The 26,136-nt window shown below is 46.3% G+C and overlaps 1 protein-coding gene across 2 annotated transcripts in view; it reads right to left on the reverse strand.

Moving 5' to 3' along the window:
• The window catches only part of MTHFD1 (methylenetetrahydrofolate dehydrogenase, cyclohydrolase and formyltetrahydrofolate synthetase 1), a 92,408-nt gene extending 66,513 nt beyond the window's left edge, over positions 1–25,895 (reverse strand). Inside the window, exons 1-8 of one of the 2 annotated variants that reach the window (XM_061612365.1) lie at positions 25,620–25,895; positions 13,696–13,780; positions 12,299–12,358; positions 11,230–11,283; positions 8,309–8,445; positions 6,640–6,740; positions 3,753–3,889; positions 2,617–2,728 (exon numbers count right to left, since the gene is read on the reverse strand). In XM_061612365.1, the coding sequence (XP_061468349.1) occupies positions 2,617–2,728; positions 3,753–3,889; positions 6,640–6,740; positions 8,309–8,445; positions 11,230–11,283; positions 12,299–12,358; positions 13,696–13,780; positions 25,620–25,660 (727 nt within the window). In that variant the 5' untranslated portion in view covers positions 25,661–25,895. Of the gene's footprint in view, positions 1–2,616; positions 2,729–3,752; positions 3,890–6,639; positions 6,741–8,308; positions 8,446–11,229; positions 11,284–12,298; positions 12,359–13,695; positions 13,781–19,846; positions 19,949–25,619 lie in introns of those variants that run through there. The other variant, XM_061612366.1, reaches the window with a different exon arrangement.
• Positions 25,896–26,136: the final 241 nt, after the last annotated feature.

A 26,136-nucleotide genomic window follows, 5' to 3' on the forward strand; every position in this document is an offset into this window, starting at 1 on the left:
AAAACTTAACACTTGTCACCCACACTTAGTGTTACCAATAGGTTCTTGGGGAAGCAGGGGGAATCATCAGTGCTTTTCACACATTCTCTCATTCCAGAGCAGCCTTTGCCAACCTGGCATCCCCCAGATGTTTCCAACTACACCTCCCATCAGCCCCAGCCAGCTGTGATGCGAGATGTAGCCCAAAACATCTGGAGGCTGCTAGGTTGGTGAAGGCTGCTTTAGACCAGAACATATCCAGCAGAGATCTTTAGAGCACCTTATCCTTTATGTAAATATACCCACATTTTAAACATAACAATTTTAAGCATAATGAATAATTTGATACCAGTGCCATGTAACCCATTCATCAAATAAAACTCTGTTTCATGATACGTATTTCTGTTAAAAAGCCTTTGATCCTGACATTGGTCTGTTTGATGTCCCTACCTCAATAACCCACAGAACAAGACCAGTTGTTCTCAAGATCATTAAACTATTGCCTCCCTTTATGAAGCTTCACGTAAGCAGTCCATGTCTCCTTAGCAGCAATCATCAAACTCATGTTCAGGACCACGCCAGTGCCTCCATCTGACAACTCCCAAGCTTGTAACTGCTTCCAACCTCTCTAAGAATTATACCCCAGATGTCTGTGCATGCACAAACCTGCTTCTCTACATGCACACGTTTGCCTTCTGCCTTCTGAATCACTTCTACATTAAAGGGGAGTTCTGGGCTTGGATCCAAAGGAATTAAGGAAGTTCACAGAAGGAAACTTTCCAACTGCACCCCTGAAACCACCTGTCCTGCCCCCAAACCTCTCCAGACAGTCAGGAGGGCTACCTCCTGAACAGTGTGTATGTGTGTGTATTTTCCCAAATCACTGAGCATGCCAAACGTTATCATTGAGTTTAATGTAAAATTTCTTAAATTAATTAAACATCAGCCAGGCATTCTTTTACCTTTTAAACTGCAGAAGATGAAGGCCAGAGTATGGGGCAAGGTCAGTAATAGGACTACAGCTACTCTGTGAACATGGTTGATTTTTAATGAATTTCAAGAGATTATGAGAACTCTCACACAAAAAAAGTCCAAAAGAGGTCTGAGTTTTCTCTCTCTCTTTTTTTAGACTTTGAACTCTCGATTCTCTCAGACTGTTTTGTATATCGCGATGAAAATTTACAGGGTTGTTAAGTAAGTGTTTCTGAGTTCAGGACTATAAGTTATGTACGGTTTTGTTTTGAATTGAGCTTATGGGAAGCATCAGAATGGCATGGGGGTATTTTCAATGTAACATTGTGGAATGTGAAAAATCCACGCTGGCTATAGTATACAGCCACTATGGTGGCTGTATAATGATCCTGCTTTAAATGTATAGTGCAGATGGGACCAGAGTCTGGGAAGAGTCCAAAGGGCAGCACACGTTCCAGGGCAGGGGTTGGGCAGGGTCTGGCAACGAGAAATCTGGAAATGGCTACCAAAGCCAGAAATGATGCACCCTTTCCCACCCCTTCCCCAATAAAGCAGTTTCTTACTTCACTGTGTTGACAAGCTTCTTCAGTAAGCCATGACTGTCACCAAATTAAATAAAACAGTGGAGTCATAGGAGTACTTTTCTTTTTCTTTTAAACTCTTCCATTAGATAATTGCAATAAATCACTTATAAAAACAGGCCTCATGGAAGCACAGATAAGTGGGAGGATGGCAACAGCTTGACAGGTGTGACTAATCCTCTTATTTAAGAACCTGAGAGTTGGATTCTTAAATCAAGGTGCAGGAGCGAGGGGGAACTATTTCTAAAGAGGCAACATACACAAGCCAGTCTCTGGTTCATTAATTCAGTTCCTAGGTGGTAGGTTTCATCCAACACTTGGGCAAACGACAACAAACAGGGCACAAAATTCTGGGTCTGTGCATGCAACAAAAAACCCCACAGTCCTAATACCTGAATACAGCTAGCCAAAGCAATGCATCTATATAAGGGGAAAGTTTTACCTCTGCCATTTTGGATAATTTTACTGGCCAAGTATCTACCAAAAAAAGAAGACGCCACCTTGCAAATTGGATGAGGTACCTTTAAATCAGGGGCGGGGACCCCTTACCAGGCTGTGTTTGTACTGTGCTGACTTTGCCCCTCCCCCCTCCAACTTGGTAGGCTGAAGCAACCTGAACAAAGGGAGATTAGGTGAGCAGTGCAGTCCAGTGAAATCCACCCCAGGTTTTAGCCCAACTTTCACAGAGCTGTCCAAGGTGCTGAAAGCTCCTTGAAATTTTGGACTGAAACCCAGAGCAGACTCCACTGCCCCACTGACATTCCCAAAGGGGTAACAAATACATCACATGTTGCCATTTCTCAGTGCAGTTGCTGCGCGACAGGGAGGCTTCGATCTATAGTTAAAAATTAGTGGACAGCTGACCTGGAACCTTAGCACCTTGGACAGCTCCTGGAAAGTTTAGACTAAAATCCAGGCCAGATTTACTGGGGCCACCAGTCTCCATTGCACCACATTGTCCACTATGGGCTCAAACCCATTGCATCAGCAGGGAGTTGAACTAGGTCAGGGCAGACCCACACACACAAACTAGGCAGCACACACTCATCAAGCATTCTCTTAAAAAATCACTTTCTATTATTACCTGGTATGTAGTTGATTCCACAGTCGATGACTACTGCACCGGGTTTAACCCATTCACCTTTCACCATCTCAGCCTTGCCAGCTGCAACCACCAGGATATCTGCTTTGCTTACCTGCAAACACAGCATGCATCAGTAGTCCAGAGCCCCACAATCAAGCTGTATCACCCTTCGCTCTTGCTCCATCCCTCCTCTCCCCCATTTTCAAGCAATCCCTCTATTTAAAAAGAAATGACTAAAGGCAGGGAGAAGAGAAGAACCAAATAGCAGCTAGTGTCCTTTGGGACTGGTGGGGCGTAAATCTGGAGCCCAACAGTAGGTGGAGCCAGAGCCAATCACAGGCAGAGCCAACTCATTCTCATATTGTCCCCTTCCTCCTCCCTGCTGAGTTCAACAAGGGGCAACATGGAGACGTGGGAGGAGGAAGCCAACAGCCAGTGCCACTCTCTGGCCTGCTTGGAAGTAAGAAGGCAGGCAGGTGGGGGCTGGCTGATGGCAGGCTGAGGTTGGTGGGGCAGGGTCTAACTCGCCCTAACGTACCATCCTCCGCTGCAAGAGTCCATGAAAGGAACAGGATCATCTTAGGTCAATAAATAAGAACTTAAGTCAGCCTTCACAAACCTGGTACCCTCCAGACGTTTTAGACAACCACCTGTTGATGGCTTCAAGAGCACCCATCAGCAACAAAATACTTGTACTTAAAAGCACCGCAAGGTGTTGACGCGTGCTGAAGATGTACCTCTTTACCCCTGGCCTTTGACACCTGAGTTGTGTGTTTTCAGGAGCCACCCTAGTCCTGGGACTATGAATTTAAACTGTCCCGGGACCTGCTAGTGAAGGGTGGGCAATAAATTTAACAACATCATCATCATCACAAGAGGGTGTATGGCGTAGTGGTTAAGAGTGCTGGACTGGGACCTGGGAGACCAGGGTTCAAATCCCTGCTCAGCCATGAAAGTCGCTGAGTGACCTTGGGCCAGGCACAATCTCTCAACCTAAGCTACCTCACAGGGTTGTTGTGAGGATAAAAGTGGGAGGGGGAGAACCATGTTGGCATGCCACCTTGAGCTCCTTGGAGGAAAGGTGGGATATGACTACAATAATATATATAAACAAACAAACAGTCTTCCAGCCTTACCTCCTCAGCTAGGGATGCGGTCTTGGAATGGCATGTCGTTACAGTTGCATGGTTCCAGAGCAGGAGGTCATGCATTGGAGCGCCAACTATCTTACTACGCCCAATCACCACAGCTCTTTTGCCTGCCACTTGAACCCCTGAAAAATAGAGATCAGATTTAGCATCGAAGCCCCAGAAAACCTGGGCATGGCATTTACATATTCCACTATATCTGAGCCCTGTGGGATTCCAGTGCTCCCTATCTTTAGACCGTAACTCAGTGGCAAAGCTATGGGACCCTGGAGTGCTGCTGCCAGCCAGAGTAAACAATATTGAGCAAGATAGACAAATGGTGGGACCTAACCCTAAGGTCATTTCCTATGCTCTGTCAGCAACCTGGCAGCCCATCCATGAGTTTTTCCACAGGTCCCTAGTTCAGAATTGTATTGCACTCACTCGGTCACCTGTGGCAAGTAGAAATTTCCTATAGGGGACCACACAAGGAAGCTTATATAAGGCTTATGTTCCTACTCCCCACAGTGCCCCATGAGATCTCTCAAGAGCACATCTGTCAAGAATAGTTAACTTTGGTCAAGCTAAAATGGTTCAACCAGAAGGAATTCTGGGAGCTTTGGGGATCCCTGGGACACTCGGCTGCGGAAGTCCAAGGCTCAGTGCCAGACAGGCAATTTACAAATGTCAGGAAGATGCAACTGAACCTTATCTGTTATCTCTTATCTGCTTCCGGAGATCAAAGTCAGGAAAAGTGGGCATTGCAGATCAGGACCCCTGGGGGAGGACTGTCTAGCCCCCCTTATCTTCAAAGAACGTGCTCACGGAAGGGGCGCCAAGGATGGCTAATTGGCCCCCCTTCCTATTGCCAGCAAAACTCCATAAAAATGAAGGGTGATCCTTCAGTTGTTTGTTCCCATTCTTGTTCCCATCTCCATTTCCTAATTCCAACTTCTGGACCTGACTGACTTACTGTTATGCTGCTGGGAACCAAGCGTTGCAGAAGTGAGCAGGGATAGATTGTAAGTCTGTTATTTGCTATTGTCTGTTTGAATCTCTCACTATTGTTATGCCTAAGTGTCTCTTATAGCCCAGCTGAGGGCAATTGGCTTTTAAGAAAACAAATTCTACTCTTTTTGTATGTACTTTTCTTTTCTTTTAAATAAAATTATCCTTTTCTTAATGGTGTGCATTGCTTGGAGCTAAGGACTCTAAAATCCAGTCCTTGAGTACTGACTATGGTTGATTAGTGTGAGTTAATGGCTAAGTGTAACAATAGGTTTGCTCTAGCATCTCAGCACTCTGAAGTCCTCTTCCTCAGAGTAAGAAGCTAAAAAAAGGGGTGGTGGCAGTTTCTACCGTAATCCTAATCTGGAAAGAGAGAGAGTTTGCCTGGGAAGCAGCGACCGTTCTCAGAAGCAAGTGTTGAGGCCAAGGAATCTCAGGGGGGCAATCTCTGACAACATCTTTATGGCAGCTTCTGGTAATACTAATTTAGCATTACGGCGTGGCACTCAAGTACCTAAAACAGCACTTCCTTCAATTATCAACCATCTTGGGCCCCACAACTGGTAGAGGAGTCCCTGTTGCTAGTGCTGTCCAATTGGCACTGAACTACGACAGGGCCTTTTTAGTGGTAGTTCTCCATTTGCGGAATGCCCTGCCTGGGGAGATGTGCCTGTCTCCCTCATTACTGACATTCAGGAGGAATTTAAAAACATTCCTGTTTACCTAGGCATTTAATGGCTGCAAGATAATTTCAAGGCAGGAAGAGTATGTGAGGATATATGACTGACTTTTTAAAATGTTTTCTAATTTTTATTTTATTTAATGAATTGTATTTTTTTACTGTTTTGTTGTGTGCTGCTCTGGGCTCCTTTGAGAGGAAGCGCGAGATGGAAATTTAGGAAATTATAATAATGATGTGCAGAGATCAACCAGTTTTGGCTGGCCTTGCTAGCCAGCCCCGTATTTGTGGTTTCCAGGCCCTCACTGAACTCCTGCTACCACCACAGGAGCATAGGAAACTTCTTTATACTAAGCCAGACCCACTGGGCCATTGTAGCTCTACACTGACTGGCTGCCCACTGTCGGAGACTGTGTACTGAAGCAGACAGATGCCTTTTCTGTTCCAGCAAAGCCAAGCAGAAGACACTGGGGTCACATCTGCTTTTGTGCTTCAGACTGTACGACTCAGAAGAAAGACTCGTGTGACAGCGACAGTGCTTCAGCCAAATATGCATTTAAAGATTCTGGAAGTTCACCAAAATGGTGTTTCAGAACACTTTTAGAATCCTTGCCCAGATATTGACCCACATAAAGATGCTCCTCAACTGTTTCTCTCCCTGCCAGTCTTTGTAAGCCCAGTCAGCAGCAGCTGGCCAAGGCTGAACCCAATCCTTTCGCACCTCCTCTCCAGGTGGTTAAAGGAAGGGGGAACCACAGGCCCAGGGCTGAATGTGGCCCTCCAGGCCTCTCTATCTGGCCCTCAGGACTCTCCCAGGCCACACCCCTCCTGGGCCCTTGCTTGGCACCCTCCTTGAGTGTTCATGCCCTGGGTGGAATGTGCCCTTGAGCTCTGAGGATAGAGTGGGGTGTGTGAGCGTGTGCAGAAACTATCCTACCGTACACAGGTACCATTTGCATTAGTTGCTCCACCCACTTTTGCCTCTGGTCCTGCCTGCTGCTGGCTTGTGGCCCCCGGAAGGTTGCCCAGAAGGGAATGCGGCCCTTGGGCCGAGAAAGGTTCTCCACACCTGGGTTAAGGCAGCTAATAGCTGGCTTGGTCCCCGCACAGCACACACCCCAAGCCACCAGGACTGTAATAGGTTTGTTTTCACAGTAGCACCCACATCTATACTAAAGCAGTTATCCCCCACATCCTTCCCTGGCTCACCTGTTTGCCTGATCAGCTCCATGCACCCTTTAGGCGTACAGGGAATGAAGCAGTCGCCAAGGTCACCACGCGAGAGCTTCCCTGCGTTAACGCTGCTCAAGCTGAAAAGGGTGAAGCAGAAGAGCAGGCGGTCAGCAGTCTCCGAAGAAGCTTAAGCCAGCCGGAATTCTACCATCTCACCCTAACTCTGGGGCAAGCTGGGGCTCCACATCCTCCAGAAAGGAACATAAAAGGATCTTGTACCTGTTCTAGAAGGAATATGGAGCTGTACTGAAATCCCTTTGCCTTACATTCATGTGATGTTGACGGTTTGTGACTTTCTCACATCTAAAGCCAGGAGTTGCTAGTCTTGCTTGCCGAAAGGCTTATGACAGCAGAGTTGGGGACACTGTGGCCCTCCAGATAATGCTGGACTCCAGCTCCTATCAGCCCCAGCGAATACGGCCAGCGGTCAGGGTTGACAGGAACTGCAGTCCAACAACACCGGAAGAGCCACCGATTCTCCATCCCTGCCTACGACCATAAGAGAACATACAATTGCACTTTTCCAAAAGAATGCACTCAGGCTCAGCATTTGCTAGCTGTCTGGTAGTGCATCGAACAGTACGAGCCATACACAGAGAAGGAAGCAAGAGGAAGATACAAATCCCCAGAAGACTCACTTGTGACAAGCAAACTCAAGAAGGCCTCTGTGCCACTGAATCGGTAGAGTGATATGTTGTTGTTATGCGCCTCCAAGTCGATTACGACTTATGGCGACCCTGTGAATCAGCGACTTCCAGCAGCATCTGTCATGGACCACCCTGTTCAGATCTTGTAAGTTCAGGTCTGTGGCTTCCTTTACGGAATCAATCCATCTCTTGTTTGGCCTTCCTCTTTTTCTACTCCCTGCTGTTTTTCCCAGCATTATTGTCTTTTCTAGTGAATCATGTCTTCTCATGATGTGTCCAAAGTGTGATAACCTCAGTTTCATCATTTTAGCTTCTAGTGACAGTTCTGGTTTAATTTGTTCTAACACCCAATTATTTGTCTTTTTCGCAGTCCATGGTATGCGCAAAGCTCTCCTCCAACACCACATTTCAAATGAGTTGATTTTTCTCTTATCCGCTTTTTTCACTGTCCAACTTTCACATCCATACATAGAGATCGGGAATACCATGGTCTGAATGATCCTGACGTTAGTGTTCAGTGATACATCTTTGCATTTGAGGACCTTTTCTAGTTCTCTCACTGCTGTCCTCCCCAGTCCTAGCCTTCTTCTGATTTCTTGACTATTGTTTCCATTTTGGTTAAGGACTGTGCCAAGGTATTGATAATCCTTGACAAGTTCAATGTCCTCATTGTCAACTTTAAAGTCTCTAGATGGGGCTGCCTAAACTCCTGGACAGCTGCTGCAAGTCATGTGGCCAATACTGAGCTAGTGAGATCAATGGTCTGACTCAGCATAAGGAAGATTTTATATATATATATATATATATTATATATATATTTATATATATATATCATGTATATATGAAAGATTCCTCACTGCAAACAAACTACACGCTCACTGTGAAAATACAGAAAGCTGCTTTATACAAAGTCAGACCACCGGTCCACCTAGTTCAGTACTGTCTTCACTGACTGCAGCAGTTCTCCAAGAATTTAGACAAGACATTCCCAAGCTTACCCATCCACATCCTTCTCAGGTGCCACAGCATTGGTTATCTTCTCAGTGTTGATGGGCTTTTTGGAATCCAAAGGCAATTGCACTATAAATCCATGAACAGCAGAGTCGTCATTCAGACAGTTGATGCACCTCAGCACCTGAATGTTTCAAAGGAGGAACAGAGCAAGGGGGGGGGAAGACACATTAGGAATAAACCAGTGTTTAGGGTTCCAGCCATTCTGTTCCATTCCTACACCCTTTTATTCTCCCTCCCCTCAGTTAGTCAGCAATCTGTGTCTATTGATCATGCTAGTCCTCATGGTTTCAGAGTTTCTCCTTCCATTTTGGGGTTGTGTTATTTGGAAGGGGGGACACTTTTGTGCCCAATCCCAGCTACGCTGAAATACCTCCACTGATGTCTGGCGGCAGATTTCACTTTCATCCTTGAGGCATTTAAAAGTAACTCCTCCATAAGAACAGGAAATTACCTATCCAGACAATGGGATGGTTCTTTCTACACTTTTTTTTTGGTATCTGTGCACCTTTCTCTCCACTTCTTTCCCAGCCACTCCATTCCATTCCCCCTCCCACCTGGCTCTCAGTTTTTCTCTCTCTCAGCCAGTCAAGTTTCTGTGCCACTGAGCCCTTATAAGGCTCAAATATTTTGAGCACCTGCAAACATTGGGGTTAGCCTAAGTCCAATTCCTCCCTCTTGTGTGGGGTTGCGATTTTTGTTTTTTTGCCGTTTTGGCTAAACCTTCAGTAAGCACAGGAAGACTTAAATTGGAAACAGAGGGAATGATACACTGCAAACCTAGTGATAAAAAGTTTACAGGTACCCTTTAATTAATGGTTACCAGCAATTCTGCAACTGTGAATGTGTTTCCAAGAACAGAGAATCTCCCTTGTAGGTGAGGGTAGGGAGGGTAAACGCCAGGGCTGCGGAGTCGTGGAGTCGGAAGCAATTTTGGGTGGAGTCGGAGTCGGTAGAAATGTACCAACTCCAACTCCGGCTTCAAAATAAATTTCGATTGAAAATTTTAAAAAAATATAAATTCACAATGTCAAAGAAGCTTCCCATGAAGTCAGCTGTACTTGAGCATTTCACCATAACTCAGGATGGAAAACATTTTGTGTGTCAGCGTATGACACAGGACCCAGATGAAGACAAATGCTGTGATGTCAAGATCAGCGCATATTCAGGCAGCGATAAAAATGCTCCTATGAGAGCTTCCAATTTAAAAAGACATTTACAGCGCTTTCCAGGGCTGTGGAGTTGGAGTTGGAGTCGTGGAGTCGGAAGCAATTTTGGGTGGAGTCGGAGTCGGACAGTAGAAAAATAGAGGAGTTGGAGTCGGAGTTGAAGGTTTGGCGCACCGACTCCACAGCCCTGGTAAATGCTATGAGAAGAGTCCTGCTGGACCAGGACAGTATTCTCTTTTCACAGTGACCAACCAGATGCCAATGGGAAACCCACAAGCAAAACCTGAGCACAAAGTACTCTCCACTCCTGCAGTTTCCATCAACTGGTATTCAGAAGTATACTGTCTCCCACTGTGGAAGCAGAGCCATCATAGGGCCTTTTCGGTGGCTGCCCCTAGGCTCTGGAACTCCCTCCCTAGGGAGGCAAGATTGGCTGTGCAGTCCTTCCGCCGACAGCTAAAGACTTTTTTCTTCCGGCAGGCCTTTGGAACTGAAGGTTCTAAGGGTAGTGACTGAAGAGGATGCTGTATGTTATTGTTTTGCCTGTATGCCCCTAAACTGGGTTGCAGTATTTTAAGTGTATATCTAATTGGTTTTAACATCTTAATAGTTTAATCTTGTTTTAATGTTGATTTTATATGTTTATATGTTTTATATTTTTATAGGTTCTTAATGATATGTACTTATTTTTATCTGGAAGCCGCCTTGAGTTCCAGTTTGGAAAAAGGGCGGGGTATAAATAAAGATAATAATAATAATAGCCATTGAGAGCTTTACCCTCCATGAATTTGCCTAATTCTCTTCTAAAGCCGTCCAAGTTGGTGGCTGTCGCTGCGTCTTGTGGGAGCAAATTCCATAGTTTATCTATGGGCTGTGAGAAGAAGTGCTTTCTTTTGTCTGCCCTGAAAATCCAGCATTCCGTTTCATTGGATCACACCTGGGTTAATTCATTTTCTATATGAAGCTTTTGAATACTGACTAGCGTGCACGCGCAGGCGCTTGCACTTGTGCCTCTTCTTACTTTTGGTGAGTGAAGAGAACTCCCTTGCACTTAGGGTCTTTCAACCAGACTGATTGGCAGGAGGTTCCAGACAGGCAAAATAACGGACTTCTTCATACAGTGCGTTATTAATTTAAGGAATTTGCAGCCACAAGGTGTGGTGATGGGCACCCAGGACTGGACACAAGACTTCGTCCGGTGCATTCAATTTGTTGCATGTAGTCTGTCAATAAAATGCAAGGTGGGAAGATGCAAGGTTCCCCTTACGGCTGAGAAACACACTGTGCTTTCTTGTTAAGTTTTATATCTGCCTTCACTCTTAGTTTTACATTTTATTTTACCCTTAAAGCATAGATGGATGCTGGCAACTGCTTTCAGGTAGGTTAAGCAAACGTGCTTACAAGATCTGGGTTGGCTGTGCAAATTTTTCATCCATCAGCATAATGTTCAGAGATTTTAACTATGCACTGTGTGAAGAAGTACTTTCTTTTGTCTGTCCTGAATCTTCCATCATTCAGCTTCATAGCACAATGACAGATCTCAAGCATCACAGGAAGGTCCTAGGTTCAATTCCAGGCACCTCCAACTGAAAAAGATCTCAGGCAGCAGAAGGCTGGGGACTGTGGTTCAAGGTCCCTGATGCACCTTCAGAAGAAAACATATCCAAGGGAAAGCAACAGGATCTCCCTGTCAAACTATAAAGCCCACCCAAAGAGATCTGTAAAGCAAACAGGATTACCTCAGCTTCTGTTGCAGTGTTTGGCAGTTTGATGTGATTGGCATTGATCCCAATCTGGAAAAGCAAGAGAACCATAAAAAAAATTAGATTTCATGAGTTGTAACATGATTGGATGAAACATAGCAAGGTGATGCTCTCATTTTGTAAGATCGTCATATGTAGAGCCGAGCTGAACCCTTTTCCTCTTCTCTCCCCAACACACACCCAAAAGGGACCCTCTTTTTGAAATGGAAATAGAAGCGCTTTTCACCAGCTGCACCTGGTACTACAGCTATGACCGTTCTTCGACGAGCCTGACCACAGTAGTGCAGGCATTGGTGACCTCAAGGGCTGGACCACTGTAATGCACTCTGTACGGGGTGTCCCTCGCACTTGACCCAGAAACAACAGTTAGTGCAAATTGCTGCAGCACAGTTGCTGACCAGAGTGAGACAGTAATCCAGCCTGGAGGTTACCAGTGCATGGGCAACAGTAGTCAGGCTATCCCAGTCCAGAAGCGGCCGCAGCTCTCTTACCAGCCAAAGCCAGTAAAAGGCACTCCTAACCTCTGAGGTCACCTGGAGATAGGGTGGGAACCACCAAGTCAGCCCAGAAGGATACTGTGGTCAATGGTATCAAAAGCCACTTTGCCTGGGAACTTTGCCCGGTAACACATAGTCAACCAGTGCAGATCTCTGAGCAGAGGTGTCCTATGCTGGCACAGGGTCTCACTTATTATTATCCCCCACTCATCACCACAAGATCCCAGGGCGGGTCACAACAATGTAAAATACATTTTAAAAAGTTTAAAACAAATTCTCTTGGTCACCACAATGCTCCTCCCAGAGTGCTGATGTGCCACCCTTCCACCCTAGGAAGGGAAAGAGTAGTGTAGAGCTACCACTCCTACACATGCTGTTGAAACTGCAACCAGGTCCTCTCCTTGAGTCACAGGGAGAGTGTGCCAGTGGTATTCCCTGGGCTGCAACATGGCTGTGCCTCTCAGCCTTTCTATTCAAAGCCAAGAAGGAGGGGGGGATGAAACTCTCCAGAGAATCCTATGCTATTGGGGGTGGGTGGGAAGACTTACCTCAGCAGCAGCCTTCAGTTTCATGCTAATGTAGAGGTTTGAATCATCCCGATCACCAACCTTTTAGGGGAGAAAAAAGGGGGGCAATAAGAGAGAGCAATTTATTTCACTTGTATTTGACTTGGTTCTGAAGATAACGTAGCTTAAGGAACTTTACAGAACAAGAGTTTCCCATCCCCACTTTTCATCCACCTCCCCCCCCAAAAAAAACCCTCCTCCGGAGGATCAGGGCACCCTCCTTCACTGTGCAGGATGGGGTGGGGTGGAGGAGTCACACAAAACCAGCAGCACTCCTGATTTGGGGCAATTCCGCCTTCTCCCAGTAGGGCCCCGCTCCACATCCCACATGACTCAGGAGGGGCCCCTCAACTCCCCAGAGAGGCTTTGTGGAAGGGGGAAAGAATAAGAAACTCTCCTTCAACAAACTTCCAGACATTCACTGATCTCTCGGACCTCAGGCATTTGAGTCTTTCTTTCAGGAAGCTTTGGGTGGTTTAGTTGGGCTCCTGTACAGCTGCAGGGACCATGGCAAACCCCTGCTAAGGCTCCATCTGCACTATACATTTAAAGTACTATGGTACCACTTTAAACTGTCATGGCTTCCCCCAAGGAACCCTGGGAATTGTAGTTTTTTTAGGCTGCTGAGAGTTGTTTGGAGACCCCTATTCCCCTTGCAGCACTAGTTCCCAGAGTTGCCCTGGGAAGAGGGATGGATTGTTAAACCACTCATCAGCATTTTAGTGCAAATAAGATGAACATTTTTGTATGCGTTTTTGCCTGATCTACCCATTTTTGCAGAACAGTTTTCTCTAACATATTGCATTTTTGCATGTTTATTTTCACGAATATATGCATTGTTATGGACACTTTGCTATAGTATATGCATTTCTGTGGACGTTAACTTGACCGGGCCATTATTTGGCCTAAGAGCCTGTAAAGAAGTCTTCCCCAAACTGACGTCCTCCATGTGTTTTGGATTACAACTCACATCCCATGTGCAGGCTGGGGCTGATGGGAGTTGTAGTACAAAACATATGGAGGGCGCCAAGTTGGCGAAGGCTGCTGTAATGCCTGTTTTTTGTTGTTATGTGCCTTCAAGTTGATTATGACTTATGGCGACCCTATGAATCAGTGACCTCCAGTAGCATCTGTCATGGACCACCCTGCTAAGATCTTGTAAGTTCAGGTCTGTGGCTTCCTTTATGGAATCAACCTATCTCTTGTTTGGCCTTCCTCTTTTTCTACTCCCTTCTGTTTTTCCCATCATTATTGTCTTTTCCAGTGAATCATGTCTTCTCATGATGTGTCCAAACTATGATAACCCCAGTTTCATCATTTTAGCTTCTAGTGATAGTTCTGGTTTAATTTGTTCTAACAAATACACACACAGCTACTACCTGTAGAATTGCAAGGCCTGGTCTGAAACCTGGGACTTTCTCCTTCATTTCTGCCACTCTGTCCTTCAGTCTCTGCCTTACTTGCCTAGGAGGAGAGATTAAGGAGTCATTCAACAGACGTCTAGAAGCAGGGAAAGAAGGAAGGAAAAGCCAAGTTTCTAAGGGAATAAAACCCTGCATAGAACTTGCACAATTTGTTCTGCAAGACCAAATCCCAGAACCCACATTTGCATGTTATTCAGAGCTGAAGGGGAAAAGGCTGTGGATATGCTCAGAGATACTCTCGACTACTACTTTGCTCCGTCTACCCCTAAAGCAAACGTCCCCTACCTGGTGCCCTCCAGATGTTTAGGAGTGCAATTCCCATCAGCTCCAGCCAGCATGACCAATGGTCAAGGCGACAGGAGCTGTAGTCCACAACATGTGGTTGGCACCAGATTAGGTAAGACTGAGCAGGTAGCAAAGCAGTGTGACAAAGCAAAACTGGACAAAACTGTGCAGGCCACAGGAAGCTGCTTCACACCGAATCAGATCCTTGGTCCATCTAGCTCAGTACTGTCTACACTGACTGGCAGCCGCTCTCCAGAGTTCCAGACAGGGGACATTGCCAGTGTTACCTGGAGATGCCTGGGATTGCACCTGGGACCTTCTGCGTGCAAGGCAGATACTCAGCTCTAGCTCAGGGGTAGAGCAACAAGGAATGGGATACTAGTTGAAGGCCTTTCAACCCCTGGCCTACTTTCATGGACAGTTGCCCAACACACATACCAGGCCAAGATTTCTTATAATGGATAAAAGCCCCCAAATTGAGCTAGAAATGCAGACTCTAAGATGCTGAGGTCTGATCACAGCTAGAATAGTTTTCAAGAAACCTTGGAAAAGGCGTAAGGAAATGCACGCAGTTTCACAGGAAACATCCAAGTAAACGCACATGTCGAATTTAGGCGTAGAAAAGCAAAATCAACGAAATATGCCAAAATAGAGAGAATTCATTCTTATTTATATCATATGCACAATTGCATAAATAAATAGCTGCATCTTGTTTATGGCATACTTGATCTTCAAATATTTTTCAGACACAAGGCAGAAAGATTAAGTCGGGCACATTCATTTAAAAGTAGTAAGATTTAAACAGAGCAACCGAAGTGAAAACAAAAAGAAATTGATCAGACAGCTCCTATTACAGTCATTCTTGAGATGCAACCTCTCCTCCCTGCCATGCCCACCCTCACTTGCAAAAAGAATGGTCGCATTTCAGTGCCATCTAGTGATCACAGGACACAACTGCACATAACAAAAATGTGTTTTTGTAAATAAAGAACGGTTTTAAATAAAGAGCACATAACCCATTTTCAGTCTGTAGATCCTGACAATGTTTGATGAAGTACTTGTGCCTTAATCTATTGACCTCTATTTAAAAGTGGATTTAATGCAGAGTCATGTTTTAACAGACAGAAAGCCAGTTATGTTTTTCCTCTTAAAGCTGCCTTTTTTCCAGAAAGGTCAAATTTGTGATCCAACAGGTTCTTGGCAGCCAGGACCATACTACAGCTGAAACAACTACTAGCTCCGTTCACGTGAGATATCCAGGGATCTTAACCAAAAGAGATGCGTGGAAAGAACAGAATTGTGCCAGTGTCTGCCTAAGGATTGCTCTTATGCTGTGAACAGAGCATAGTCACATACAAGCCATACATGCAATCCGTACATTGCAACAGAATACAGATTGCATAGACAGAGCGTATGCATTATTTATTTATCTATTCATTTATTATTAATTAATATTTCTTACCTGCCCTTCACCATGGGGTCTTAGGGCGGGTTATAATATTTAAAGCAGTTAAAACAGACTATTGTTGTTGTTGTTATGTGCCTTCAAGTTGATTACGACTTATGGCAACCCTATGAATCAGTGACCTCCGAGATCATCTGTCATGAACCACCCTGTTCAGATCTTGTAAGTTCAGGCCTGTGGCTTCCTTTATGGAATCAATCCATCTCGTTTGGCCTTCCTCTTTTTCTACTCCCTGCAGTTTTTCCCAGCATTATTGTCTTTTCTAGTGAATCATGTCTTCTCCTGATGTGTCCAAAGTATGTATATATAATGTCAAAGGCCAGACTCTGCTCACAGCTTTGAATCAATCTGTGGACGTGGGAGTGGGTCCAGGGGAGGCAATCTTGCTCCTCTCTATCCACAGGTCTCTAGCCCCAGACAGGTCACATGAACAAGCTACAGAGTGATGCACTGTAAAGCTTTAAACAGCATCACGTTTCTGACCCTTGTGTTCTGATTCCAAGGAATTGGGCTTGAGGCTATACAAGATGTGCTTTCAAAAGAAGATTTGTAGAAGAGCTGCCTGGGAGCCCAAACTTACATCAGAGCCTTACAAAAGGACACTAGTTTTGAATTGGTAAATTTAGATGTTTATTAATTTGTAGTACATAATCTTCTGATAGTGCTAATTTGAATTGCTATTTTTTTTTTAAAAAAAATTGGCTGCTTTTAATCTGAAGAGAAAAAAGAGCCTTGCACTGGAATCAACTTTCCTTATTTTAACAATAGGATGCTGAGAACTGGTACCTTTTTACTTAAGAAAGTTCTGTGTAATAATTGATAGCACTCTTGATAGCTCTGCGATTGATAGCACTATGATAGCACTCCTCAAATACTGTTGTTACACAGAGGAGGGAACTGTGTGGTGTCACAACACATGCATCAAAGTTGAGAATGAATTGTTACACAGAGTTGTAGATGCACCAGAGGTGAGTCCTGCAACATACAATATGTACATGTGTGGAAAGGCTTCCTTGTAAAGGTACAATGTTCTAGTAAGCTCGTGGACTGCGAGTTCAATTCTCTTCAGGCAGCTGCTTCCTGGAACAAACTACCCTGGTCTCCTTTGCCATGCCAAGAAAGCAATTAAGAGAAGTTTAACTTTAAAATTAAATAAATACCTATAAACATCACTTTTCATAAGGAAATGCTTGAGAGCATGTTACATAGGAACTATACATCTCTCTGAACTACAGGTGCTAGAATCAACTGCCCAAGCACACCATCTCTGTTCTATGGAAAGGCCTTGGGCCAGCCAGCGAACACAGCTTCTGATGCCTTTACCAGCAAATCTCACAGACCCTATTTTGGCAGTACATCAGTTCACATGAGAAAAGTTAAATAAGGTGCATTATTTATAATAACGCACAGTTGGGTGGAGATCTAAAGCTATTGCAACTAAGGTTCTAGCCATATTATACTCTTCAAAACCATTCTGAAATGGAACCAGATTGAAAGGATTTTTCAACTCTCTCTCTCTCTCTCGTGTGTGTGTGTTCCAACTCCCCAGTGCCTGAGCTACGTTAGTGAGGTCTCATTAGGCTTCCTGGGCCTTGGAGAGACAGCTCACTCACCTCTCTGCTTCTTCTCAGGTTCAGCCCTGGACTGGGCTAGGCTGCTGCACCATCTAGGCCCCAAAGCCTAGGCAAATCCAGCAGATGCACTAGTTCCACCTACAGAGGCTGGTTGAGCATTATATGGGAGGGGGAGATGCTTTGTGGTGCATAATAATACTGTCCTTCCTGCCCTTTCTTCCTCCACTTGCAAACCCTTAGGTTTGCCAACTTCCTCCCTCATCCATCAAGACTTGTGTTCACTTCAATCGCACTTTTAATTCTTATATTTGCTGTGTTCGCATTCCCTTGGTAACTTGTCCTACCCCTCTCTTTAGATGCCTAAACTGCATTTCTAAAAGCTCACCTGAAGTTTTAAGGTACTGTAATGCTAGAAATTTGGGGACTGAAGGAAAATTTCATTGGGGGGGGCAGAATTATCATTGGGGGCCAATGCCCTCATTTGCCTCCCCCCCCCATTGCTACATCCCTGGGCGCACAACACTAAATAAAGGTCCATTTCCTCTGTTGTGCGGAAAGGACCTCCTGATAAACTGGTGTCTCCAGAAGGCCCTCACCTGCAGAGCGGGCAAGACGATCTCGGATTTGCAACAGCTACAACCTCACACACACACGCACACGCAGAGGCCAGATTTCAACCTATAAAGAAATCCATTACTGCAACAAGAACCAAGCAGGCCAAGAAGAGGAACCTGAACCTTACAGCTTCCTGGTTGCCTGATCATGTTGAAGCACCATTTAATCAACTGCACGTGAGATTTAGGAAGCCTAAACTCATGACTCTTCTGAAGAAACTTGGGGGTGGGGATAGCTAAGTCTGGTACCCCTCATTTCCCAACATTATTGTTATTATTGTTTTTATTATTTTATTGCATTTACATCCCACCGTTTCTCCAAGCAGCTCAAGGTGGCGTACAAACATGGTTCTCTCTCTCCTCATTTAATCCCCACAACCCTGTGAGGTAGGTTAGGCTGAGAGGCAGTGACTGGCCCAAGGGCACCCAGTGGAGCTTCACGGCTGCATGTGGCTTCGAACCCTGGTTTCCCAGGTCCTAGTCTGACACTCTAACCATTACACCACATCATACCACCAGGCATATGAATAGATCATCCCCCCCTTGACCCGCACAACTCCCCAGCCAAAAGCAAAACCATCTCTTTCCTTGCTTTCACTTTTTTTGCATCCAAGCCCTGTTTATTGTCCCACCAAGAATGTTCAACTCGAGCTTGGCATCTCCCAGCTCAGCTCTCTTCTCTTCTCCAACTCCAAACGCCGGGGAGGAAAAATCTCTCCTCCTCCTGACTTCCGTTTCAGCCTCAACCCAAGCCTCACTATTAAACCAATCTGGGTAAGTCGCTTTCAGGCAGTTTACTTGTAAGCACTGCCACAAGGACCACAGCTCAGTGGTTGATCGTCTGCTTTGCAGACAAAAGGTCCCAGCTTGAATCCCAGGTAGGGCTGGGAATATCACCTGCCTAGAAACCGTGGAGAGCCACTGCCAGTGTAGGCAAAATTAGATGGACTAACAGCCTGTCTCAGTATAAGGCTATGGTCCCAGGCTATGGTCTGAAGGCACATGAGGCCAGCACCCTGCTGCAGGGTCAGGACTGGTCAATGCCTGGATGGGAGACCGCCTGGAAACCATATGTAAGCCACCTTGGGTTTCTAGCATGGAGAAAAAGGTGGCGTATAAATGTAATAAAGAAATAAATAAGGCAGGTTCCTGTATATTTATTATTCATTTAATACATGGATATCCCACCTTTTCTCCCAGAGGCTCAAGATGGCATACATGGTTCTCCCTCTTTCTATTTATCATCACAACAACCCTGTGAGGTAGGTTAAAAAGATGGCTTTAAAAGAGGATTAGACAGATTCAAGGAGGATAACGCTATCAGTGACTACTAACCCTGATGGCTATGCTCTACCTCTACTGCTGGAAGGCAAAATGCTTCTGAATACCACTTGTTGGAAACCACAGGAGGGGAGAGTGCTATGGAGCTCAGGTCCTGCTTAAGGACTTCCCACAGGTATCTGGCTGGCCGGTGCAAAAATAGCATGCTGGACCGGATGGGCTCCTGGCTTGACCCAGCAGGCTCTTCTTGTGTTAGGCTGAGAGACTGTGACTGGCCCAAGGTCACCCCCTGAGCTTCATGGCTGCATGGGGATTTGAACCCTGGCCTCCCAGTGTCCTAGTCCAACCACTCTAACCACTACGCCACCCTAGCATAGGAAAAGGCATATGACAGTCATAGAGTTTTGGAGTCGGAAGGAACCTCGGAGAGGGGGCACCTCAGCTCATCACCTGCTCAACACAAGATACAGCTCCAGCATACCTGAAGGATGGTACCCAGCCTTTCCGTAAACACCTCCAGCAAAGTCGAGCCCGCCACCAACTCAGGCAGTCTGTGCCACTGTGAAACAGCTCCTAAGTTTCTCCCAATGTCTCTGCTTCCCTGCAATCTTCACCCATCAGTTCTAGCCCTGCCCTCTGGAGCAACACATATTGCCCTTGCGTAGGCATGTACACTGGGCAAGAGTGGCTGGCACGGTGTTGCATTGCTCCCCTCCCCCCAACAGCAGCATCGGTGCTGCTTACTGGAGCAGGGCGGTGGTGAGGTTGGGGCTCTGCAGGCACACCAGTGGAAGGACTGGCACTCCCACTGCATTCTCCAGCTCTGACCTCGCCACCCCCTTGCTCCCACACTCTCTCGCTAAGCAGCAGCAGCGACACTGCCTCACCTTCTGACACTAAGAAGCCAGCACCTTCTGCAACTTAACATGGATCAGGCCAACATCCCATCTAGTCCGGCATTCTGTTCTCAGTGGCCAACCAGATGCCTCTGGGAAGCCCACAAGCAGGATCAGAGAGCAACAGCAATCTCTCCTCTTGCAATTCTTAGCAACTGGTTAAAAAAAGAGAGAGACATACTGTCTATGACATAATCATCATGGCTGGTAGCCAATGACAGCCTTATCCTCCACTGGCTTGTCTCTTCTTTTAAAGCCACCTAAGTTGGCGGCCCTCATGACCTTTTGTGGGAGCAAAGTACTTTTTTTTTTGTCTGTCCTGAATCTTCTCAGCACAATACACAGACGTGAAATCACGTACAGCAGAATGTGTGTACATGTGGATAGACTGATTTATCTGAAAAAATAACTTTGTGACAACTTTAAAAGACCCACAGATTTATTGCGGCACAATGAACCTAGCAAAAAAAAAAAAAAAAATTGCTACAACACTGGTTTCACTATTCTATTTTTATTTATTTATTTATTTATTAAATTTATATACCGCCCGACTAGCGATAGCTCTCTGGGCGGTGAACATAAAATAGTATAAAAATACAATGAATAACAAAATAATATTAAAATACAATCAACAATACAATAAACATTTTTAAAATTAAATTCTACTTCTACAGCGATGGGATTCCTGCACAGGAAAAATATAATGTGAAATGTGGCCCTTCAGTAACACCCCACCCCCCGCAAAAACACAAAAGAAATGGCTTCTTCTGTCTCTCTCTGCAAAGTTGGCAAATGAAAGCCATCGCCAATAGATTCAAGGATGCATCAGCAGCCCAAACACATCATTCACACACTGCTCAGCTCTGGCTGTGTACACACCATGCATTTCAAGCAGATGGCTTCCCCCAAAGAATGGTGGGAACTACAGTTTACCCCTCACACGAGTTACAATTCTCAGCACCCTTAACAAACTACAGTTCCTGGGATTCTTTAGGGGAAGCCGTGTGCTTCAAATGTATGGTGCACATGCAGCCCCTAATGGTGGCAGCAAACAGATATGGGCATAGTGATAGACAACCTACGCGTATGACTGTAAGCAGGGAAGGGAGCTCATCTTCTTTGATCAGCCTTGGAAACAGACAAGCCAAAGGAAGATCGCATCCCTACCAGCTGCAGACTGACGAGCCTGGGCAGAAGCTGGAGATTTAGAGACACCTGGGGCCTGTTGGGCACTCTCCCAACCATGGACTTATTAACCAATGCAGATCAGTGCCACCCCCTTGTTTTTGTCTTTATGGGTATGAGGGGGGAGAGGGAGGAATGACTGTGAATGCTCCATGGGGTGATCTGGTGGGTGGAGTTGATTGCCTCTGTTGCCATTTTCATATTTTAGACCTGCTAGTAGTAATCATTGCCCCCAGGGGTTAGTTGTTTCACTTTATGTTGATGCTCTCAAACGTGGAATTTTTTACTGTACTTTTTTAAAAAAAAATTGGCTTATTTGTGATATTTTAAGGATGTTGTAAACCATGTAGAAATATGAAAAGGTCTAAAAATTACTTAAATGAATAAATAAGACACTTAGTGGAAGACTTCCTGATTCAATCACTCATACGTGTAATGGGAACATCACAAGGGCCGCATGCATGAGCAAAAGGCTTGTTTGTATCTAAACTTGTCATGACAGGCCATTGAGAGTGCGTATCAACTTGCTTGCAGATACATTTTAGCTCCCATATACCTTGTTAAGTGGGGGTACTTAAGAATGGATGTTGAGGGTTAATGACACTGCAAGGAAGTCTAGGAAGTGCTACAGAGGCATAGCCACTGTTTTTGAAGCATGTCTGAGGCACAGACAGAAATTCAGCAGGTGAAGCTTTTGCAGCATGCAAATACACTGACAGGCAAGCTTCACATTTCTCCAAGTGATGCTTATTTTAAAATAAAATCAAAGCAGCATCTCTGTCCAGGCACCCACAGAGAAATGAACTTTAAAAGCCATGCACAGATTTCAAAAGAGAACAAATATATTGTGACGCATATATAATTCCAGGATCAAGATATCAAATGTTAATCAGTCTTGGACCAACTGGTTAATATTAAGCCAGGAGAGCAATAAAGGGAGATAGCTGACAAGAATTTGAAATAGCGGGACACTCTCCCTAGAAAAGGTCACTTCAGAAAAGCACTATTATAAAAATCACCAGGCTTGTCAAAAATAAATTAATTCCTTTCCTTAGTTTTAGGCAGGAGCAGGGAACCCCAGGCACAGGGCCAGAGGTGGCCCTCCAGACCTCTCCGCCTGGCCCTCAGAACCCTCCACAATCCACATCCCCTCCCACTCACTAGCCCTCCTGGAGTCTTTTTGCTTGGCTCGAATGTGCCCTTGACCTCTAATAATGCTTCTTGCTTGCCTGGGTGGAGGCTAGAGAGGGGTGTGTAGAAAGTAGCCTAAAGCACAAAGGTAAAATTTGCATTCAATGCTCCACCCACTTTTGCCTCTGCTTACCCTTTTCAGCCCAAGGGCCACACGGCCTCATGGACAACCTTTGAGGGGCCACATGGCAGCGGTGGGCGGGACCAGAGGCAGATGTGGTTGGAGCAACAGATGAGATGCAAACTTGGGAAGCTGCCTAACACTGAGTCAGACCACTGGTCCATCTTGCAGCTATTCTCCCTGCCCTACCTGGAGATGTCGGGGACCAGACCAGGGACCTTTTGCATGTAGAGCAGATGCTCCACTGAGCTACAGATATGCAAAATCCCATCCAGGCAGGTAAGCAACATTATCACAGATCAAGCAAAAAGCATGAGGAGGGTGTGGGATAGGGCCTAGGAGGAGGTACTGCCTGGGGAGGGTCTCAAGGGCTGGAAAGAGAAGCCTGGAGGGTCACATTTGGCCCCGATGCTTACGGTCTACACCTCTGACTTATAGAACCCCCCCTCTGAAAGTAGCAGCTAATCCAATATCCTGCAGCAAGGAGTTCCGCTGGCTAGGTACTACATGAAGTAGTATTTTCTTTGGCTTTGAATTTGCTGCCTGAGTGTTTTACTCAGCCTGTAAATACTGAGAGAGAAAGAGTTTTATTCCCTTTCTTCAGAACATTTGCAATACTGCAAACTTTGTTGTGAGATGGCACCACAAGGCATTTGCTGACATCCCAAAATGAACTAGCTGGGAGAGGAGATTTCATCATTATCAATTGCAGCTGATGACATCCATCATTTTGGCAACCTATTTTTTTTTAAAGTGCAACATGTTCCAGCATTCCCATCAGAGATGTCCCAAGATCTCAACACAAGCAAAGACCCAATGTATTACCTTGTCTTCCGATTTGCATCTGAGCTAGCAAGTACTGAATGCAATTTATTCATACATTTCTCCCTCCACTGTCAGAGGCAGTACGCTTCTGAATACCTTTTGCTGGATATCACAAGTGGGGAGAGTGCAGTTGCTCTCAGATCCTGCTTGCGAGCTGCCCACTGGGGCATCAGGTCGGCCACTGTGAGAACAGGATGCTGAACTAGATGGACCACTGGCTTGATCCAGCAGGATTTTTCATTATAGTCTTAATGTTTATCTTCCTCCCTCACAAAGGTTCTGAGCCACTTATATTGTGCAATAAAACCTGGGATTCGTAGAGCAGCAAAGAAAAGGGTGCCTCTGAGCTTGTGCAGGGTGCTTCTCACACTCTTCCTCACTGACTAACCAAGTTGGTCCACAAACCTAGATGACAAGTGGCCAGAAGCATACCAAGGCTGAAAATGAGTCTCTGCATAGGCCATCTCTTGGTTAATTGAGGAGGCAAAGAGCACGAAGCACCCTGGATGGGAAAAAAACTGGGTTCAAATTGAACCCCTGCCATAGAGTTACCGGTACATCCTTGGCTTACTTTTTCTCTCTTCAAGAACATAGTCGAATGAGTAATACTGAAGTTGGAAGAGTAGACATTTCAGGCTACAGGTGGAGGCACAGTTAGGAATATTCCTTCCCCAAGTGCAGAAACAGTCTGCAAGTAGAAAGTGAACCCGCAAGGGAGAGAAGTTCTAGCTCAGCTCATTTCCAGGGTGTGCGTGTGAAGGTTGTAGGTCCCCAAACATTGCACACCCCTCACCTGAAGTCTGAAAGGAGCACAGTGCATTTTATCCCCTCGTAAAACCACCACCTCAGCCTGGAGAGAGACTTTAGCTCAGTGGCAGCTCACATGCTTAATTTTATTCATTTACTTCCTACGTGGATATCCCACTTTTCCACCATGGAGCTCAAGGCAATGCACACAGTTCTCTTCCCTCCCCTAGCCCCTGCCAAACTGGGGTTCAAGGCAGCTTAAAGAAAAAATTAAATACAGTTAAAAACATATAAATAAAACATACAGAAGTCATAATCAAAATGTAATTAAACTATAAAATTAAAACCATTTAATACACAGGGATTAAGAAACCCACAAAATACAAATCAGTAAGGACAGCACCCTACTTAATATCCCTTGCAGTCAGTTCCCAAAAGCCCATCGGAACAGAAAAATCTTCACCTGCCCGCAGAAGGGCAGCAGGGAGCGCAATCTAACCTCCCTAGGAAGGGAGTTCCAGAGCCTGGGGGCAGCCACTGAGAAGGCTCTTTCCCTTGTCCCTACCAGACATGCCCGTGAAGGTGGCGGGACCAAGAGAAGGGCCTCCCCCAATGGTCTCTATGGGGCCTTGGGGGAAGACCACACACCTTCCCATGGCACAACCCTCCTCATCAGATGTGCCTTGCACTCTACTTGAGTGCTGGAACTCTGAGAATGCTTCTTGTTTGGCTGCAGGGGGGAACAGAGGGCCTGTAGAAGCCAGCCTCCTGTACAAAGGTAAAATCCACATTCCTTGCTCTGCCTGCTTTTGCCTCTGGCATGTGGATCTCGGAAAGCTGCCCAAAATGAATGGGGTCTTCAGGCCAAAAAAGGCTCCCTGCTCCTGATGTATGCTGCCTTGAGCTACCTGCAGCAGGGGTAGCCAACATGGTGCCCTCTCCAGCTGTCCCTGGATGACAGCTTCCATCTTCCCCAGCCCTTGGCCATGCTGGCTGGGCCGACGGGAGTTGGAATCTTGCAAAAGCTGGAGGGCACCACACTGGCTAACCCTGTCCTGCAGGAAAAGTGCCCCCCCTAGGCTATAGACCGGAGGCACAGGAGCCCATCCGCTTGGCTGAGCCTGGCCAGTAGCAGACCACTGGGGAACCTCGTGCATGGGTTCCACGACGGAAGAAAAGTGGGTCATAAATGCAAGAACATTTCTTAAAATGAACACAAACAACAAATGAATGCAGTGGTAGTCACTGGTGAAATGAAAGGGAACTGGCACGTGATTTAGGGGGGGAAAGGTGCTTCTCCCGGCAGGCCTGACTCTCCAAATCAGCCTTTTTTGCATCTGGTGAAATTGGGGCTCTAGTTCAGTAACTGGGAGGAAAGTTTGCAGAGGCAGCAAAGCCCCATTGAGCTCAATGGGGCTGACTCCTGAAGAGACCCGCACAGAAGCGCGCTGCAAATCCGGCAGCCTTTCTAAGAGGTCACTTTTTGGGGGGGAAAGAGCAAACCACCTTCCTCCACTACAGCACCCCCCAACGCCCCCAGACGGGATTCCTGCCCAGGTGTGCCCTAACAGGCCCCGCGGCTGTCGCCTCCCTGCAGCAAGCGGCTCGTTCCTTCTTTCCCCCTCTCCTACTTAAGCCAAGGAAGCGAGCCAATCCGAACCCTTCCCAAGCCCAGGCACCGAAGGGGCGACCTACGCGGAAACGGTCTTGCCGCTGATGATCTCCGCGGGGGGCATGGCGACTTCTCGGACGGCGGCAGCTCCAGCGCTCAGTGAAGCTCCAATGGCGTCTGGAGCAGGGGTTAAAAAAAAAACCCCGGCCCACCCTCCACACGGACTGATCGATCCCCCTCCACGAGCCACCCACGTGGCTGCAAAACTTTTGTTTTACGCCACGCCCGGCTCGCAAGCCCCGGGTGGTTAACCCCGGACGATCCCCGCGCCCTCCCCGTCCGAGAGGGGCGGAGAAAGAGGGAGAAGGAGAGTTCCAACAAATCCGTCGCGGACGCGGCTGATGCTTCTCGCCGATTCTGCGCGCACGCCCCTAAAGGCCCCGGTCCGCCCCTTTGTGCGCGTTCCGAGGTGCGTCGGGAGCAGCCGCTCCTTCCTGAGTAGGTGGGGTTGGTCGATCCGCTCCTTGAAAGACGAGCTGGGGAAACCGAGGCAAGGCAAGATCGGGCGGTGGGTGCCTAAAGGACCTTCCGGCTCCTATA

Source organism: Rhineura floridana, chromosome 2, assembly GCF_030035675.1.
Source record: "Rhineura floridana isolate rRhiFlo1 chromosome 2, rRhiFlo1.hap2, whole genome shotgun sequence".
Taxonomy (NCBI): domain Eukaryota; kingdom Metazoa; phylum Chordata; class Lepidosauria; order Squamata; family Rhineuridae; genus Rhineura; species Rhineura floridana.